This window comes from Spermophilus citellus (assembly GCF_964194105.1).
Source record: "Spermophilus citellus genome assembly, chromosome: 6".
Classification (NCBI taxonomy): Eukaryota; Metazoa; Chordata; class Mammalia; order Rodentia; family Sciuridae; genus Spermophilus; species Spermophilus citellus.
This window is the reverse complement of record NC_138187.1, coordinates 18,408,548-18,429,293: the sequence shown is the minus strand read 5'-3', so window position 1 is coordinate 18,429,293 and position 20,746 is coordinate 18,408,548. Positions and strand designations below refer to the sequence as shown.

The following is a 20,746-nucleotide window of genomic DNA, read 5'->3' as shown; positions in this document are numbered from 1 at the left end:
AATTGTGAAAGAAATCATTTATGTCTATTATATACGTACTAAAAATTCATGGAAGAATACACACTAAATCATTAGGAATAGATATCTTTGTTGGGATTTTTATTTCCTATGGTCTTCACTAACTGTGTATTATATTTATTGATTGATTGATTGATTGGGAGGGTGGGTACTAGAGATTTGCCGCAGTCCGGCTGCAGCAAAATAACCAGGGGGAGACGAACAACTTGTGTGCATTGATACAGCAGGAGTGGGAGCCGTTTATTGAAGGACAACAGAGGTATTTATACATTCCACACAGCTAATCTTAATTTACATAAACTAGATACAGCAGTCAACCAATAAGGAATCTCCACACTTAATGGCTCGCTGGCTCCACCTCACAAACCACTCCCCCTGGCAAAATGCCAGGCGCCATCCTGACTTGTTTACAGACTCTAACAGAGATTGAACTCAGGGGCACTCAACCACCGAGCCCCATCCCCAGCCCTATTTTGAATTTTATTTAGAGACAGGGTCTCACTGAGTTGCTTAGGGCCTCACTTTGGCTGAAACTGGCTTTGAACTCTCGATCCTCCTGCCTCAGCCTCCCGAGCCGCTGGGATGACACGTATGCTCCACCATGGCTTTACTAGTAATATGTTATTTAAATGATAATAACCTCAGTAAGATCTACCAAATCTCAGCGATTGACTAAGTGCAAGGCAGGCAGGAAGAGCCACACGTGACTTCTGTGATAACACAGAATTCCACAGGGGGACTTCCATAGATTCAGACTGGGGCTTGCTCCCTGGGCAGGCTGACCTTGGGCAAGTTAACTGTTTTCTACTCTGGATTCCTTCTGGGTAATGAGGGAGATAAGAATAGTCTCCCTTTCATGGAGATGTCATAAGGACCTCTGTTTTGGGAGGTAATGTATAGAAAAATTCTTTGTGGGCAAAACAAGCCCTCCATCAACAGCACTAGAGCTTTTCTACCTGTGCAAGGAAGGAGAAGGCCCAGGAGGAACAGCAGGTAGAGAAGTGGGGAAGAGAGCCGCAACCTCCCCCGGGGCAGACAGGAAGAAGCCCTGCAGGTGTCACCGTCAAGCAGGGTAAGAGATAAAGTCAGGCCCTGGAAGAAGCGGGGTTTCAGAGCTTGGCCTCTGTCCTATTCAGTCTGTGGCACATTCATGTCATAGAGCTTCGTTGACAGGGGAGTGAAGGTATCACTAAAATTCCAGCCAAAATACCAACTTGTGAAAACACTTTTCCAAGGGCAATTGTCCACGGGGATCTCAGGGGCTACAAAATACTCTTCACTGTGGCATAAGAACCGGGCCATTATGTCAGCATGTCACCATGCAGAACACTGGGTGACACTGCCACCAGCCTTTCCGTAACAAGCTGTCGGTCAGTGTGCTCCCACATAGGGTGACAGGGAAGAGCTGTTTCCATTCCTCACACTGACTTAAAAGAGCCTGGGTGGAAGAGATGTATTCCTCCCCTTCTCTCCCTCCCCACCCCCAACTCTCTTTTTACAGAATGTACAACCTGGGCCAAGTCTCATCCCTCAGTTATCCCACACAGGGAAGAGGAAAGCCAAGTTCCCAGGTCTTGGAAACGAGCAACTCACAACAGGGTCAGAAAAATCAATACCTCTCTCTCTCCCTCTGAAGTTACTGGAAGCGTCGAGACCTTTAAACCAAACTACAGCAGGTAGACATGGCCAACAATCACTCAAGCAGATAGGATGCAGGCCTATGTCCCAAATGGCCCAGAAAGGCAGTACCGGAAACTACTCTCTCAAGAGGGAGACAGGTTGCAGTTGGCTGTGGAAGTGGTTTCCGCAGAACCGCAGGTCTCTCTGCAGATAGGTAGACTCTGAAAAAATAAATGGTCCTACTTTCAAGTAGGATCTGTGGATGGAAGAACATTCTAGCACCTTCTCTCTGGGAGAAGCAAGCAGCCTCAGCTAATGCACCCTGAATGCCTATGTTCAAATCTGGGTTGCAGGACCAGGCATCTGTGGGTGTATCTTAGGGTACCATTCTTACCTGCTCACATCTCAGTTTTCTCATAAAATACAATACCCAAACTCAACAAGGGTTGCTGGGAAGGTCGACTAAGATAAAGAAGGAATGTCCCAGGGTTTTCTGTCTATCCCATAAGCTCTCCTCGGAAGTTAACTGTCATTATTAAGAAATGCATGATATGAGCCAGGTGCAGAGGTGCACGCCTGTAATCCCAGTGGCTCAGGAGGCTGAGGCAGGAGGATGGCAAGTTCAAAACCAGCCTCAGTAATTTAGCAAGGCCCTAAGCAACTTAGTGAAGCCCTGCCTCTAAATAAAATATTTTAAAAAGGGCTGGGGATATGACTCAGTGGGAAAGCACCCCTGGGTTCAATCCCAGGTGCCAAAGAAAAGAAAAAATGTATATGTAAAAGCACCATTGCTGGAAAATAGAAATCACAGAAGTTAAACTTTCTTTCTAATTTGTTTCAAACTTTTGCCTTGCTCTGAAATAAAATGGAACTTTTTCTGCAGACTCTTAATAAAATCACAAGAAACTGGGAAGGGAAACCTCTTTCTGAAGACAGGCACTCCAGTATGTGGACCTAGCAGACACCAGATGACCAATAGTAAGTATTTCTGTGGCTATCCCTGGTTCCTCCATCCTGGGGGAATGGAGGACAGAGCCATGCTGACACTCCACAGCCAGGGCTATGGGAAGGACGCTAAGACAAAAGTCATCATGGTCAAAATGGCAGAGGGAAAAATGGAGGCGGAAGCCCAGGAGCCATCAGGAAGCTGAAGGGTCATCGAGGAAGTTGGCCTGGACCTAATACAGGGCCCCAGGACTTGAGAAAACCAAGGTTTACACGTTTCTCAAGAAAGCTGAAAAACCTTTAGAAATCCTTGGAAACACTGAAAAATGTACACACACACACACTCAATCTGAGGAAGAAAACATTCTTGCATGTTAATGACAATCCCCCCCCCACACACAAGGTATATCTTTTTACAAAACCTCAAGCCACTTGATTTGACAAGACAAACCCCCACACCACCACCACCACCCCCAAAAAACTATGAATTTGCTTTCATTAAAATGTCTCACCAAAGCATTAAAAAAAAAACTGACATTTAATTTTATATCGTAGGCCTTACCTTAAGTGAAAAGAATAAAATGGCAACGAATCAAGGCTGTTCTAGAAATTCTGGGCTATCTAGTTGTTATATTAAGACTGATCAAATGCCAAATCATTTCTCCCTCTCTACTTGAAGTGAATCCGGGCAGGAAGACTAAATGTGATGAAACGGTTTTTACTTGCTATTTGAAGAATTCTCTGGTAAGATATACAATCCCTTTCAATTTTCCCAGGCAGCTGCTAAGGGTTGCTAAGGAAGTGATAGAAATAAAAAATATTCTCAATAAATAATTAGTGATTTCTGAGGGGCAAGTTACTTAGATTTTGGTTTTGTTTTTTTTTTTTTTTTTTTTTTTTTTTTCCCCAGGATTTAACATCTTAGGTACAGAGACTGGGCAGGTCTGTGTTCTAGGGTCCTTCTCCTTCTCTCTCTCTCTCTCTCTCTCTCTCTCTCTCTCTCTCTCTCTCTCTCTCTCTCTTCCTTCCTTTCTCCCTTTCAGGGTGAAAGGAGAGATGCAAGATCTTCAAGCGGTGAGCTAGAAGAAAGAGATTTGGGAGCTGCTCTGTTTGTGCCCACATTGGTTTAAAAAAAAAAAAAAAAAAAGACCCATAAGGGGACCCAGGCTCTCTGTCCGCATGAGAGCCGTGGAATTGAGGGTCTGATTTACTCCTGGTTGCCTTTCAGTTTCAAGATCGCATGTAAGCAGAAGTTTCGAAATAGACATCTGTTGTTTTGGCATCAGCATCCATTTCTTTTCGTTGATAACCATATCCTGGTTTTGCTCGGGGAAAATGCACCATATCCCATCCTCTGTGCCTCCAGAAAAAAAAACTAACTCCTGCCTAGGCTCCAGATAGGCGGTGCCTCAGCCTCCCGTATCCCCGGCAACAGGGACAGTTGACGGACAGCGGGGCACGACCCCTGAGAACCAATCAGCTAACAGGAGGCCTCAGCCGCAAAGGCTTCTGGGGCAAAGATGGCGGCCTCTTCCAACTGCACCTGGGGAAAAAGAGAAGCAGTATGGCACCAGGCATTACAGCCACCGGGGAGAAGTGTGGCGAATGCCAGCCGAACCCTCAGCAGGAGAACCCAAAAGCCGAAATCTGGTGCCATGAAGCCCTATTGAAATCAAATTTTAAAAATAAATAAATAAATAAAGTCCCAACCCCCCACCTGGGACTTATCACATGAGCCTTGAAATTCCCTTTTGGTTTCCATGCTTGATTCAGATTCTGCCTGGGGTTTCTGCGTGTTTTAACCTAAAGCATCCTCGACAAAAAGACTCTGAATCTGAACCTATGTGCTGAACTATGGGAACAACTTTCTTGGAAGGTGCTCTAACATATGGGGCCAGGTTCCTCCTCCTGGTGGGTGAGAGATGGGAAAAACTGGAAAGGGGTAGGTACCATCCCAAGAAAACCCAGGAGCGCAATCCCACGATGCATAAGTGAATGAGAAGCAGCAAGTGCAAAGTCAACTCACTGCTGTGGGCTCAGTGAGGAAATGAATGGTTCTGGGCAAGGTCATGGGGTGTGCTGGTTAGGATATTTTCTGTATCAAGTACCTTAACACATATTTATTGTATCATATGCTGATTGTTTGTCCATGTTCCTTTAGTACTAAAATGGAATAAAAATGCTACCTGGCAATATTCTTTCTGTATCTGACACAAATAAAGAAATTGGCTCAGAGGGGAGTAAACATAAACAAGATTCCCACTGTATTTAAGTTTGCTTTAAACAGGGCTCTATGGATCTGTTTGGATATTTACTGTTTCCTGAAAGTGAACCTTTGAGAATGTCGCTCATTTCACGATTTGGGGACAGAATACCCAGAGTTAATCCCAGCTTCCTGGAAGGACTAAGGAACCACTCACGACCCACACCCCACCCACACCCCACCCCCGGGATTTCAGGCAATCTCTGGCTTTGGACTCAACCTGTGTCCCACGACCACCACCTGGTGGCAGTGTACTGAAATAGCAGGGATAGCGGGGAACAAAGAGACTTCTAAATTGACCCCCGCAACATTAAGGTCATTTTATGGCATCAGATCAATACCAGACCCTCTCTCCAGAATGGGGGAACTAAGAACCAGGAAATTGTTGCACCAGGAAACCAGGGTAGAGCTGGAGTAACTATGGAATGTGGGTGTGTATCAATGGCAACACTGTATTTACCAATATTTCCCAGTGAATGGTGCTCCTATCACTAGCAGTGCACAAGGTGAGACCAGGTAGTACAAGAAAAGGTGGAGCAGATGCAAGTGAAGGGAAGATGGAAGCCAAGCAATTATTTAAGAAAAAGGTCCCCAGTAGAGGGAGGAGCAAATGCAAATATCTTGAGGCAGGGCCATGTTTAGTTTCTCAGATATAATAAGGAAGCTGGTGCAGCTCAAGCAGAGAAGAGGGCAAATGAATGTAATTGCAGAGGTTGAGACGGGTTAGATCCCATAGGGCCTTACAGAGTATGAATGGGACTTAGAATTTTTTTTCTAGAATAATTTTCTAGAACTTGTAGAAAGTTAAAGTCAAGAAAGTGATGCCCTCTACCGTGGGTTCTCAAAAGATCACTCTCTGGTTGCTATGTGAATAGCAGACAGCAGGGAGGAATGCCAGTCTATCACAGTAGCCTGGACAAGGGATGGGATGGTACCCAGGTAGGAGAAGATGCCAAGTAGTAGACAGATTTACCGATTAAATATATAGATGTATCTGGATATCTACACATGCACGTTAATACACACGCATATGTGCACACTTAAACACATATACAAACACATACACCTCATCACACACATGCATGGTAATTATATAGTCTTTACAAATATTTTTTAAATTACCATTTTTCATTAAAACATCAGTATAGGCAAATCTACAGAATTTTTTTTGAGCTTTTATATAATCAATAAAAAGCTACTGGCACAGAGAAGGCAAAGATCCAAAAGAGAAACTAATAATAATAATAATAATAATAATAATAATAATATGCAGCAGGTGGATATGTATACCTTCATGGAAAATAAAAACTACAAGATTAATACTCATGACTAGAGTTGAGAAAACATCAAACTCTTAATATCAAAATATAGTATTGGCAAATCAGATACATTTTACGTGCGCTTCTAAAATTTCCCGTGATCTCCTGAAATAGTTCTGTGTTCCATATGAAAAAAAATACTTATTTATTTCAATTTATTTATGCTCAATTGATTTCCTCCTTCCACTGGATATACTTCTTGGTGGAAGAGAATAAAAAGACATGTACTATGACCATATTCGTGTGTTAGCTCCTGTGGCAGAGACAGCCAGCTGTCCCCAGGCCCGGTCTTCCCTGCTTCTTAGGTGGAGAACCACCCAGCACCTTCCCCGACCCCTCTGCAGACAGGAGTGTCTGAGCAACTGCGTCTCACCTGCAGAGTGTGAGTGGAAGTTCTAGGCCTAACTTCTGCCTCCCTTGCTGAAGAGGAAACGGCTTCTGGGACTTCAGCCCTGGACTGTAGAGGAAGCCAACTCCCAGCTCTGATTATGCAAAAGATCAAAACTCTACAAGGTAAGAGTTCTCAACCAGCGCCAATGCTGGCCCTCCAGGAGTCAAGAGGCAATGTCCAGAGCCATTTTTTTTTCTATAAAAACTGAAGGGAGGTGCTACTAGCAGATACTAAGTAGAGGCCAGAGAGGCCAGTAAATACCCTACCATATGCAGGGCAGTTCCTCACCACAGAGACTTTTCTGGCCCATTCAAAATGTCAATAGGGCTAAGGTTGAAAAGTCCCACTCTAAGGCAGTGTTTCTCATGCTTTGTGCATAGTAAGTATCTGTGAATCTCCCTAAAATGCAAATTCTGATGCAGAAAGTTTGGGATGAATCTGAGATCCTGCATTTCTAACAAGCCGTCTCGGGGGTAGTGGAGCAAGAAGCTTGGGGTTGGAATGATCTCATGGAGCAAAGCTGCACCCTCAGTCTGCATTGGCTGGCTTGAGCTTGCAGGGCTGGGATGCAAACATACACACCATACACCTAACCTCTGTTTCCAGCGTGTGGTGCCTCCGCGTGGCTGGTGGCCAAGCAAGATTGATTGCTACATACTTTGAACACCACTCTCCATTATGTAGGAGAGAAATAAACTTCCATGTTATGTGAGTCACTGGGACCATTTCCATCTGCAAACAGAAGATGTTCACACAATGCTCCACTGTTTGGAAAGACACCTAGAAGCCTTGGAAGTGATACTTTCCAGAAAACAGAAAAAAAAGAAAAGAAAAGAAAAGAATCAAGATGGTGACTACTAGAGACATCTACTACATCTACTAGAGTGTATTAGTTTCCCGTGGCTGCTATAACAAAAGACTACAAGTTTAGTGGCTTCATATAAATGTTATCATCATACAGTTGTGGATCCTAGAAGCCTAAAATGGGTCTCAGTAGATAAAAATGAGGCTTGAATTCCTTCTGGGGGCACAAGGCAGGAATACATCGCCTTGCCTTTTCTTTAGTTTCTAGGAATTCCCCACATTCCTTGGTTCATGGCCCTTTCTTCTTCTATGTTCAAATCCAGCAAGTCAATGGAGTCCTTCTCAGGCTGCCATTCGTCTGGTTCTCTCTCCACCTCCTGTTTCATTTAGAAGGTTCTTTGTGGTTATGTTGGGTTCAATTGTATAATCTAGGGCAACCTTTTATTTTAAAGTCAACCGTTTAGAATTTAGCAACTTTAATTCCATCTGCAATCTAATTCTCCTTCAGCACATAATCTGACATATTCACAGGTCCCAGGGATGAGGATGTAGACACTTCAGGGATTATTCTGCCTATCACAGAGGGTTAGAAAGCAAGTTGGGCAACAGGAATCCGGGAAGTTAATGAAACCAACCAAGGAAATACCACCAGGACATGCAGGAGAAAGAGAAGATGGGCCAATGGAGAAAAAGGGAGAGAATCTTCTGGACACTTCCAAAGCTCCTCCACTGCAGGGAAGTCCTAGGAAGCAAGCTGTGCCCCATTAATTTTTACATTGTTTCAGTATAAAAGAAAGACCCACTGATGGCTATGATTTGGGAGAAAGAATTATGCAGATTGAAGTTGTCCAAGAATTCTCCAGAACTTTATGCAGTCTGCCCTAAGAACATTTGATATCCGTGCTATATAATAGTTTCTGTAAATTAAACCTCTTAATCTAACTTTATGATAAGAGTGCTCTTCCTGTATTTCAGGTACTCCCTGGAGTGCAGCATCCCAGAAAACCAATTATCTGGAGGAATTCGTGAAAACGTGCATGGATTAATAACAACTGACGTATTGAGACAAGGTAGCTCCCAGCACAGAATCATCATTCCCTTGTGCAAAATCACTGTGGAGTGAGGAGAGGTGGTTATTCCCATTTTAGAGATGAGACAACAAAGGCTCAAAGGCTAAATACTGGTCTATGCCTGCAAAGCAAGGTAGATGCAGCACTCAGGCTCAAATCCTTTACTTCTGATTGCAGGGGGGGGGGGGGTTTGGTTTTGGTACCAGGGATTCTTAACTACTGAGCCACATCCCAGCCCTTTTTTATATTCGTTTTTAAAGACAGGATCTCACTAAGTTGCTAAGGCTGGCTTTGAACTTGCAATAGCCCTGCCTCAGCCTCTCAAGCTGCTGGGATTACAGTGTGTGCCACTATGCTCAGCTATGGTTGGGCTTCTTTTTTCCAAATATCACATGGTTCCAAGTAGTTCAATTTCCCTATGACAGAAAAGTGTGTATGATAGGGGTTTGACTCGAATATTTCCTGAGCTCCAGAGACTTCCAAAGCTCTAGCCATGAAATTTTAACTCATAGGCAGAAGAAAAGATGGACCCATGTTAAAGAAGGTCACATAAAAACATTGTGTTGCCTCTATGTCACTGCCTCATTATTAAACGGCAACGATGTGCTTTTGAGAATGCATTTAGACAAAACACAATCCCAACAACCTTGGAGCATGATGATCTACCAAGAACAATTCACGTTCTTCTCCTAAAGCTGCTACAAAAGAGGCCAGAAACCAAAAATCATGTGTCACTGGGGAAAGATACCACCTGCTGTGTGACCTGGGGAATGTCACTTGCCCTCCAGAAGTCTTGTTCTCTAACTATCTGTAAACCTGGGATAACAGTCTCTGCTTCATACTGGAAGGAGAGGAGTCAATGGGGTAATGTGTATCTTGGGCACCGTCTAACGTGGTTTGATGGAATGGATTTCTCTTATTTGCACCTGAAATAATCTTGCAAAATTAATATGCAAAAGAGCTTAGAGAATTCTTAGCTAAAGTTTGCAAAACGTGTGTATGTTCTCTGTTCTTAGAAGCCTGGAACACTGCATACAGATGGCTCTTCTTTTCACTCACTAACTCACTCAATCATAATTGGTGATTAATAAATCACCATGTATTGAGTGTCTACTGTGTGCCAGGCACTGTTTTGGGCACTGGCAAGGGCCAAAAGGGATAAGATCTTTGCTTTCTTGCATTTTGCCTTTGGCTGAGGAAGAGATAAGTCACTGGGATGACTTTGGAGAGCAATCTTTGGTCAGAAGAGAATGAAAAAGCACAGCAAGCTCAGAGGAGGAAAAGGATTTTGAATTTAGGTCAGCAGGAAGGGTGTTATTTTTTTATTGGTGTATTATAGTTGGACCTAATGGTGGGACTTGCTGTTAAATATTCACACATGCACACAATATGACAATACAATGTATCCAACGTCATTCCCCAGTATTTTCCCTTTCCCTGGTCCCTTTCCTCTATTCTCCCAGGAAGGGTCTTTCTGAAGAGCTAAAATTTGAGCCATTATCTACAGGCAAGGAGACACCAACGATTCAGGGATCAGGAGACAGAGGATCCCAAAAGGAAGAAACAGGTGCTTGGAATAAGACTGGCATCCTCCCTCAACAGCATGAGAGCTAGTTCCAGTGCGTTGTTAGGGCCATACCCCTGAGTGAGCCTGCTCTGAAGGTATCCAGTCCAACTGCACCCAGAGAGGTCAAATCAAGAAAATGCTAACGTGTGCTATTTACTCCCACGATGGTGGAAGACACTCCCAGTGGGAAAGAGCTCTGAGGGCACTCACCACACTCTGAGCAAGTTGCTTCACCTCCCAGAGCCTCAGTTTCCTCATCTGCAGAGCAACCATCCCTGCCTTGCAAGGGTCTCGCAGAGACTCTGCAAATCTGGCAGAACCTGGTGCATGGGAGTGCAGCATGTGTCCAACACCGCTGACTGGTCTTCAGAGGCAAGCCTTCACTCCTGTCCATCCTAAAATAACAGCCATCTGTCCCTGATCTGAGTTTTACTTTGGATCAACATGCACGCCTCTGCTTAGAGGAACTCACACCTGTTCAACTGTGGATCAGCACCTTGGACAGGGTTAGCACCAAGGCAGTCACCACCACGCCCAGCAGGGAATCAGAACACTGTTTATAATTGTCTTACCATCCTTCCCTCCACCAAATGAAATGCAGAAGGTAAGGAAATTCGACCTGTGGACTACAATACTTTGGTCGTATTCATTTTCCCCATCACTCTCAAAAATACACCTGAACCTTAATTTAGGCAGCAAAGAAGTAAGCAAATAAAAATGAGGAAGTGGAGGGTCAGAGAAAAGGAAAGAAAAGAAAGAAATGCTGTCCTGTAGAAGGTCTCCGCCTTCCCATTTAATCCTGCCGTCTTTGGTGCCTCTAAGGATAGTATTAAAACTTTGTAGTTCCACGTCCCTTATAATTTTGTTGCTAAATTTCTTCCTACTCATTTTGTTTCTTTCTTTGGTTCTGTAAAAATAACTTTTTCTCCTATTCTATTTTCAAAATGGTTGGCATGGGCAAATATAAAATCCCAGGCATTTCCTTATCAATCACCTTAATGAATTCAATTCATGGAGAGATTGGGTCTCAGGTTTTCCAAAAGTGGTGGCATTACCACCTTCAAATAGTGGTAATTCTACCTCCTTTTCCCCCCTTCTTTTTCTAACTGAATGATCTATTAATTCCTGAATGATGTAAATAACAGTGATGTTAACACTCCTTTTTTATCGTGTTCTGGATTGAATGGGAACACTTCCAGGATTGTACCACATATGACAGAGCTGGCTCTAGGTACGATCCTGTTTTATTAGTAGTCTGCTCCAAAAAGTAGGAATGGCTATTTATCCTTATCCAATATATTTTTAGTGTCCTTAAAATACATCACAGGATTTTTCTCATTTGTTGAAATTTGCGATGAATCACATTCGTTATTAAATTTCCCGAGATTGAACCATCCTTCCATTCTGGGGACAAATCCTACTTTGTCCGGATATATGTTACTTCATAGGGTAATCACGTAGATGTCTGTTTCCCCCACTTTATGAGCTCTTTCCAGTCACTGGGCATATGTGGCTTGTGTTTGAACCCAGCATGTAGCACAGTTGACAATATATGTTTTACATGAATGGATAACTGAATAACAAGTACACTGAACTCCTCAAATGAATCCTTTGTACCTCTTCCCAGTTAAAATGCTAGATTAGAGAGACCCAACTTCTGTCCAACAGTGGATCTTTATGTTTAATGGCCTCTCTCTGTTTTTTGTAGCAATGGAATCTTTGAAACTATGGGGCAACCATTCCCTGTGGTTTCAATGGGACCAACCCTTCTTCTCTGCTTCCACCCCTACCCCAAGTCAAAGGATGGCTCCATCATCCAGGACTAATCAGAGTACTACACAGGTATTGCTTCAGGAATGGACACACATCCCAATCTGGACTGAAGGCATCTCCAGGAATTTCATTCAGAAGCTCTAAAAATAATTTCTAAAAGGATTGATCAACATAAAATATGTTTGTCTAGGGTTGTTACTTAACATTTTGACTAAAATGTGTTAAGACAGCCCATCTGAGAAGGCAGACATGGCAAAGAAAGAAAAAGAAAGAAAAAAGACAGAGGCCTAGTGACATCATTGGAGCCCCTAGATCCAGCTTTTCCTGAAGCTGTTACCCCAAACTTCTCAATCATGTAAGCCAACAAAGTGTCTCTTTTTTTATAATCACTTAAGTTGGATTTCTATTATTTGCAAACAAAGAAAATATTGCCCAATTCACATGTTGTTTTGTTTCCCTCTAAATACTCTCTGTGTCTTCTAAAGTAAAGGTTAAAAATAATTTTTTAAAGGAAGGCAATCCTAACTAGTGAGTGTTAAAAAAAAAAAAACCCTCCTGCTTTTAATTAATGGCAAGATCAGCTGAAAACCTCCCTCAGTGAATTATGATTTCACACTGAAATTCCCAAGACAGTTATAGAGTAGCTTGTTAAACCACAGAAACCAACAGAACCCAGAGATGGTGGATTGCCAGATTGCCAGGGTGGTGGTTCAATCCTTTCCAGAGAGATCATCCATTATGCAAAACCCAAACCTCTGAAACTTTCGAATGTACACGTCAGGCAATCTTCCATTCACCTCAAGTCTCGACGCCTCTCCACTGGCTCGATTTAAAAGTAAAAATTGCCTGGCCTGAATCACAAAAACAAAAAAAATAAATAAAACACTTTAGGATGACAGGCGTGGGCCAGGGCCAGCCACCCCCAAATCTCAGGACAGGGGACGTGACAGGGTCCTCCTGAGCTAGGCTGCATCCTTTCAAAGCTTTCAGTTCTGCAGAAAAAACGGAAGACAGGAAGTGTGTCCCTGGCGTCGTTCTAAGTGCCTCTGGGTCCATCTGGAGCAAGTGGCATCTGTTCCCAGTGGAGGCTCAGGACGGTGGCAGCCTGCAGTGCAGGGAGCCTGGCTCCACCCCACCCCCATGCTCCCTGGGTGGAGAACTCTGGCTGCGGTTACCTGGGGAAGCCAGACTCTTCTCCCGCTTTCGTTCCAGTGACAATAGATTAAAATCTGGAATCTGGTTTTGATCATCCTCTGGAGAGCTATTTAAGAGCAGCTTCAGGACTTAAAATCCCTCCTTCAGAGATCATCTTGAAATAAAAGACTATACTGAAATGAAAAATCCATTACAGCTTTCTCTTTAGGGCCCTCCATACTAATGGGCAGAATAAAAGAAGGGGGAAAAATAAGGGGAAAAAATGGAGAAGAGAGAGAGAAAGAAGAGGGGGGGGGAGAAATGTGCTCTGTCACAAAGTCTACACATCGTGAGTAAAATTCCATGTCATCTCATCCTGACAAAATCCTCTGGGAGCAGGTGCTATGGAGCCCATCCTGCAGATGGAGAAGTTGAGGCTTGGTAATATTCACTTATCCGAGGTCACACATTGCACCTGCAGTGGATTCTGACTCCAACCTGCAAAACATGCTCCAATCATGTTGCTTCTGTTCTACTAAAGTCCGCTCTCAGAAGGGTCTAACAGAAGTCAGAATCAAAATATTTCAGTGAATGAATGAACCCTATGGAGATATGGCCTCACCCCCCGAGCAGCAGAGATTGACATAAGCCGACATCCAACAGAACAAAGCAAAGCCCCAAATCCAATGTTTGCACCTGTCAGGTCTTCTTCAGCCTGACCAGAATCTCTCTTACAAGTTCAAGTTCTCTATACAGATCGATTATAGGTGCTTCTGATGAATGAGTGAAAAATCAAGAAGTTTCCTCCCTTCAGGGAAATGCTAATTGGGAACAAAAGGGAGATTTACAGATTTACGTGTGCAGTTTTTTTTTTTTCTCTGCCTGGTGTTCCTGTTTGTGTCAGTTTCTTTTTGTTGTTATTGTAATAGATCTGGGAGGTATTTCCCACATGCTGTTGCAAAAATCTGCAAAAGGAGGGGAAAAAAAAAAAAAACCTCAACCAAAATAGCACAAAATAAGCCACAGTTCTGGCCACCGCAGAGGGTGTGAGCGTGCCAGTTAGTTTCCGAAATGAGTTTAAACCAGAGGTCACCAACTGGTGGCCAGCTGGCCACATCTAGCCCACAGATGGGTTTTGTTTGTCCCGTGGTATTGGCCCACATAGAGCTTTGAAGAAATCTGTGACCAACACTAAGAGGAGTCAGAAGATCGCACACCCAACCCAGCTTTCCAGCCTTCTCCTACCAAGTGGAAGATCTGATCACCCGGATGCTTCCTTCGCTGGTGGCACAGGGAAGATGGAACAGGAGACCTCCAGTTCCTACCCACTTTAGTCTGCTTGCCTCATTCAGATTGATCTACAGGGGCCCCCAAGGCGTGTGAGTCTGCGGCTCTGATTTGGAAAGATTAAGCAGATGGAGGCCCAAAGCCAGTCATGGGTGAGCTTTCCCCGAACCATAAGTCGACATATCAGTAATAAAATGTAAGGCATGTGAGTGAACACAGTCATCTGAGAAACAGGAACACCCGTGGTCAGGTCTACTTGGATTTGGGCTCCAGGATACTCTTTTGTCTCTAAATACATTCACTTTTATTATTTCATTTGTTCTGAAATTACTCTCACATAAACCACTGAAGCTAAGTTATCCAACCAAGATCACCCAAATAGCCAGCTCTGAACCAAATTTCATCCCCCTACAGTGTTTTTCCAATATTGAATCAACACTCGGCAGGGCCACAAAGCTTTTCCCACCCCAGGACCTTGGCATCTGCTGTTTCCTTTACTTGGAAACCTCTCCAACCTCTTTACATGGGAGGGTCTTACTCTTTCAGATCATCTGCATCACCTCCACAGAGAGATATTTTCCCAATCAGACTAGTTAAAATAGCACACGTGCACGCACACATACACATGCCCACATACACATGCCCACATCCTCACCCGCCAATTATTCTCTAGGCTCCTTGCACCTCAAAGTGAGGCCCCGCTATCAACAGCCTCTGGAAGCATTTCTGAAATGCAAAGAAAATCTCAGTCCCTGCTCAGAGTGGCAGAATCAGGATCAGCATGTTAGCAAGATTCCCCAGGTGATTCATATATTCTTAAAATTTAAAAAGCACTACCTACACAAGCACTGCCCAATAGAAATACAATGCGAATCATGAGTCTACTTGTAAAATTTCAAGTAGCCACATTTAAAAAGTAAAGACATGGAATTAACAATATATTTAAGTGAATAAGAATGTTGCAATTTCCACATGTACTCAGCATAAAATCCCTAATGAGCCATTTGGCACTCTGTATTTTATACCTACAGTCTATTTCAATTTGGGTATTTCTTGTGGTCAGTGGCCAGAGGTGGACAGTAGCTACCCCACCAGACAAAGGCACTCTGAGCCTCTGCTGACTCTAGCTGGTCTCCGTAGCCTTTATCCCAACCAGAATTTTTTTCTCTGAATCATTTGCCTTGTTTCTTTGTTGTTTCCCTGACTCTAGGGACCAGTTCCAGGAGAACAGGAGCTTGATCTGTCTTATTTTCCACTTAACCCTCGGTACCAAAGACAGAGCTGGATGCCCAGTCAGCATCCACTCAATATTTGTTGAATGGAAGAATGAAAACCGTACATGACCTGCCTAGTACTTGCTGCGTGGCGGAGCCACCAACACAAAGCATGGTGAAATGGACAGATGTGGGTTCAAATCTCCGCCCAGGAGTTGGCCAGTCTGCGACCCTGAAACAGTCATTCACCCTCCCCTGGAATAATGGAAAATCTCGCCCATAAAACAGAGATGCTGCTATTTAGCTCACAGCACCACCGCGACACTTAAATGTGAAAACACATGTACAAAGCGCAAGCCACCACACTGGCTGGCACTTCTGTCAATGCCAGAGCGATTCCGTCCTTCATTCTCTCTCTGGGTAGCGTGTGCAAATAACGCTGCTGTCACTGTCCCCCAGGATGGGGCGGCAGGAGTGTGGCTTTGGAGAGATTGCCCTGAGTTAGTTCTCCCAGCCCATGGACCTGTATATGAACTGGGGAGAGTGAAGGTAAATGGGGGACCTCTTCCCAAGGGGTCCCCTGGAGAACAGTTCATCATGTAAACCACAGGAGAAGACACCAGTCATGTTGCTTTGTCACCTTGGTGAGTCATGCAGTGGCAGCCAGGGACCTTCCCCCAGGTCCCGTCCCTTGCAATAGTTCAAGATCTCTGCCCAGACAACTTGTACCAGATCCCACGGAAAGACGGGAAAGGATGAGTGGTGGGTTGAATCTTCCCCAACTTATTAATCACTGGTCCATGTCAATATTCCGAGGGAGGCCAGCTTCTGCGAAGCCTCACCACACACCACCTAATCCATTAGTCAATGTTGCCCTGAGAACCGAACGCACATGTTCTAATCTCAAATGTGTTTTTACATCACATTAGATCAACAGCATAGGAGCAAAGCAAAACCCGGATTGAGAGATAACTGGAGTGACGGGAAGGAAATAAAACGGCTCAGGCTGATTAGTGGAGTATCAGGAAACCCCAAGACGGCAGAAGTGACAGCCGCCCCAGTTTCTTCTTGGCTCTTGCTACGTACAAGAAAAAAAAAAAAAAACAGAACCGCGTGCAGGATCAGTCGGCTACCAGAGACCCATTAAAAATAATAAGAAGTCAATACATAAATCGGGGGAAATCAAAAGCATAAATTAACCTCTGGATCTCTCATCGGACAAATAGAGTCCAGGTAGCTCACCTGGTATGTACGGGAAGGGATTTTGCCATGGAAGGGCATCATTTGCAAAGACTCAAGACTGGAACAATGAGGTATTTGTTATTGGTTTGAATCCATGCTACCACTTCCGTTTCTACAATATAGTGTGGTTGTTTGTCCATCCGCTCCTCCTACATGGGAAAGAGGGATCAGAGAGGCCAGGAGACCAGGAACTAAGGAGAAGTCTTACAAATTCCCTGACAGCACTGTCATCTGCCTGTTCAAGGCCGGGGCCAGCACATTCTGCTTCTAGGAGCCCAGGAGCGTGCACACCAGCCAGCTTGAGCGAGGAATGATTCCCTCTATGTCGGATAGACAAGTATTGGCAGGAAAGTTGTTCTTGAGAGGATCTTCTCCCGCACTCCCAAACCAAGCGTACCTCACTCCTCTCAGCACCTCTTGAGGTTAACCATTCTATGCATGGCCACCAAATAGTGACACTGAGCCCCAAAGATCACAAGCATTGGCAGGGAACCGGAGGCTTGGCACACCACAGTGCTGGAATATCTTCAGTAGCTGCAGTGTGACAGCGAGATAGTTTATGTACCTTCAAGTCTATGTACCCAAAGGAATATAGGACTGTCTGGCATCTGCTTTCCCTTGATTCAAAAAATTACCCAGACCCCACCATGGCACCCCACCCAGCACCCCTGGTCAACTTGAAGTCATCTGAATGAAACACCCCGTACTCTCTTTCCAGCTGTCACAAAGCAACCCAAACACATGTTAGAAAGACTTGATCTTTATGCCTTCCTCAAAGGACATCTGACACTTCTCACAAGACACACAGCTTTAAAATTAGAACTGGAAATCAAAACTCGAAGTAACCCTCACAAGGCGAAAGCCACCCCACAGAAAGAAACCAGAACATCCCCAGGACCAACAATTAGGCAATCAAACCCTCCCGAGACGTCGAACCCGTCTTTATTTTGCTGTTGTTGCTTTAGTCATCCCGACACCTTTTAAATTATAATCACAAACTGAAAGCCATGGCTTGTGATGTTATAAATACTGATTTTCCAGTTAAATTAAGCATTTGCTGTTTTATGTTTTGATAGGAAGGGGCTGTTTGAAGCCTCCTAAAATATTGCAATTAGTTCTCACTGTTGAAACAGGCAAGACATTAACAGACACATTTGCTGTTTCGGGATAATGTGCTAGAATGCTTATGCCTAAGTGTTCTTCTCTGAAGCTTTTACAACACCAGACATATTTTTGAAAGTGGAAGAAATCAATCACAATACACACATTGATTATGTATTTTTAAAGTTAAGTTATTTCTAAAACTTTCCCAGGCTGTAATTTAAACCTAGAAAGCACATCTCTTCAACAGGAAGGCAATCTGTCAGGAAACAATTTTACCTATTGGTTCTGTTAAGATGATAACATCACTTTAGCTGACAAAGGCCGTGTTTCTGTTTTGACAATTGCAATTATTTATTGAAATGCAACTGCGGTGGGTCTGGCCATCCAGATGGGTTCTCCAGAAAGACATGAAACAGAGGAAAAAGGGAAAGGGTGTGTGTGGGGGGGGGAAGGATTGCATTTGGAGTATTTGCACAGTGTTGTTGCAAATGTTATTGCTGGCAAGATTGGTGGATTATTAATTTATTTCAACTGCACTTAACTTTCGATACTGCCTTACTCACACCACCAGCAAACGGTGGGAAAGAAGGGCCATGAACATCTCACAAGAGCATCTCACAACCTCCAATTTTGGCTGAAGGAATTGCAGATTCGAAGGGGCATCAGTGCAGGGTATAAACATTCTTAGGGAACCAACTACCATTTAGGCACTTAGGATCCTGATGCAAAAGCAACTCCATGTTCATTCAGCCGAGGGGGACAGAAAGTTATGGAGGAGGGAAACACCCTGTCTTTACTAGAAAGCCAAAGCGCCAGCATCATCTTTTTAACCGGCTTTCCTGTGCATTTTTTCTCTGACCTTAAAATACTAAAGTTGGATTCCAGCCACGCAGATGCGTTTGAGGGCGATTGTGATTGATTCCGGGGGATCTCAAAGCCCCTTCGTCAATTTAGTTATCCTGTCTCATTCCTCCAGCGTCCTCCCCCCACCCCCCCATAGAATCCCAGAGCCCTGCAAAAGCCTGGGTTAGGAAACACCCCGCAGGCAGGAGGACCGGGGATCCCCAGGCTTGGAGCTGGGTAGATGGAGAAAGCGCCCCTTTAGATGGGAAGCCCCAGGCAAGGCGGGGATGACACGTCCCCTAGCCCTAAAATAAAGTGATCTGAAGCTGGAGTCCAGCCCTCTGAGTCCAGCAGCTCCCCCTGAGCAACCCCGCCACGACTCCCAGAGCCCCAGCGCAGGGACAGAGGACTCCCGGGACTGTTCCTGGATCTCGAAGGGCATGGAAAGCGGCGGCTTCCCCTCCCGGTCTCCCCAGGGGTCCCTCCTATCCCGAGGGGGTCCTACCTGTACCACTCCAGCCCCTTTTCGTAGTTCCTGTCGAAGAAGTGCGGCTCTACGCCCACCGCCCGCACGTCCGGGTGTACTCGGATCGCCTCTAGCAGCGCGCGGGTCCCTCCTTTCTTGACCCCGATGATCAGCGCCTGGGGCAGCTTCTTCTCCCCATAGTCAGGGGTGCTGACGACGCCGCCCCTCTCGCTGCTCCCGTTGGCCGCTCTCCGGCCTGCCAGCTCCTCGTCGGTGGTGCTGGACTCCTGCGCTTCCCTTTCCAGCAGCGCGCTCTGCGCCGTGATCATCTCGCTGGGAGCCAGCGGAGTCCGGAGCCAGGCGTCCCGGGCGCCTCCGCCGCCGCTCGCCAGCCCCCAGCCGTCGGCCCCCGTGGCGGCGGGCTGCTCCGGGGGCTCGGGCGGCTCCCCGCGGCTCGCGTTGTCCGGCGGCGGCGGCGCGGGCGGCTGCGAGGGGGCGCCGAGGCGCACGGGGGGAGGCAGCAGAGAGGGTGGTGACGGGCTCGGCGGGGGCTCGGCGGCGGCGCCCGGCGGCTCCTGCAGCGCCAGGGGGAACTGCAGGGAGCCCGAGCCGCCCAGGAGACTGTAGCACAGGTAGGTGACAGACAGGGACAAGGTGCACATGAAAAGCAGCTTGCGCGCCGGCGGCCCCTTAGCAGAGGCGCCGGGCGGCGGCGGCGCGGCCAGAGGTGGAGGCGGAGGGGGAGGCGGAGGAGGTGCGGGCCACCGGGCCATCGCGGCTCCCGGCTCGCGGCGGCGGCAGCCCCCGGCGCTGCCCGGACATGGTTTCAGCCGCCGCCCCCGCCGCCGCCGCCGCCGCCGCCGCTGCCCAGCCGCCCCGGCTGCATGAAGCGACGCCGCTGCGCCCCCGGCCCTGGCCGCTGTCCCGCTGCGCCGGGGGGAAGCCCGGCCGCATGGCCCCCCTCCCCACTCTGCCCGCGGAGTCCGGGTGGCCCCCCACCACCCCCCCTCAGCCTCTGGCAAGGGGACCGAGGGGGGCGCGCGGACCCGCCGGCTGCACCTGCTCCGTCTGCAGCGCCCCCGCTTCCCCCGCTCCGCCGCGGCTCCTGCTTCAGTCCCTGCCGCCGCCGCCGCGCGCTGTTGCAGCCCCGAGTTCCTTCCCCGCTGCTAACTTTCTGCCGGGAGAGAGGAGAGGCGCGGAGGGGAGGAGGAGGGGGCCGCGCGCGCGCCCGGCGCCGCCGAGGGAAGGGGGGTGCGCCTGGCGCGCGCCTGCGAAGGGGGGCGCGGGAGCGGAGGCGTGCGCTAGGGCTGGGGCACCCGGTAGAGCCGGGATCGTACCCCCACCGCCGCCGCCCGACACTCTGCGCTGGGTGTTCCCCGCCCCACCGCGGGTGTGTCCCCTCCCTTGGGAGTCTGAGAAGCCGTGCTGCACTTCAGCCCTCTCCCAACACTTTTAAGGAATTGGAGCCCAGAGCCAGTAGCCGGTGCCGCGCACTGGGGAGCCAGCGGGGGGCCAGCGAGCGGGGAGCTCTCCCTTCCGTTTGTACCCTGGGACTCCAAGTAAACTCAGCCTATCCCTGACCCTTCCTTCTCTCACCCTGGGGTCGACCTGCCTAGGATCAGGAGGAATTCCTTCTCCCCAACAGCTTCCCCATCCCAAATTACATCTGTCTAGTCTCCCCATCTT

At 46.6% G+C, this 20,746-nt stretch overlaps 1 protein-coding gene across 1 annotated transcript in view; it reads right to left on the bottom strand.

Moving 5' to 3' along the window:
* Nucleotides 1–19,883, bottom strand: part of HS3ST4 (heparan sulfate-glucosamine 3-sulfotransferase 4) — a gene marked incomplete at its 3' end in the record, with an annotated part of 342,728 nt that extends 322,845 nt beyond the window's left edge. The window contains exon 1 of the mRNA XM_081297312.1: nucleotides 19,100–19,883. Coding sequence (XP_081153438.1) covers nucleotides 19,100–19,833 — 734 coding nt within the window. The 5' untranslated portion in view covers nucleotides 19,834–19,883. The remainder of the gene's footprint in view (nucleotides 1–19,099) is intronic.
* Between the last annotated feature and the right edge of the window lie 863 nt (nucleotides 19,884–20,746).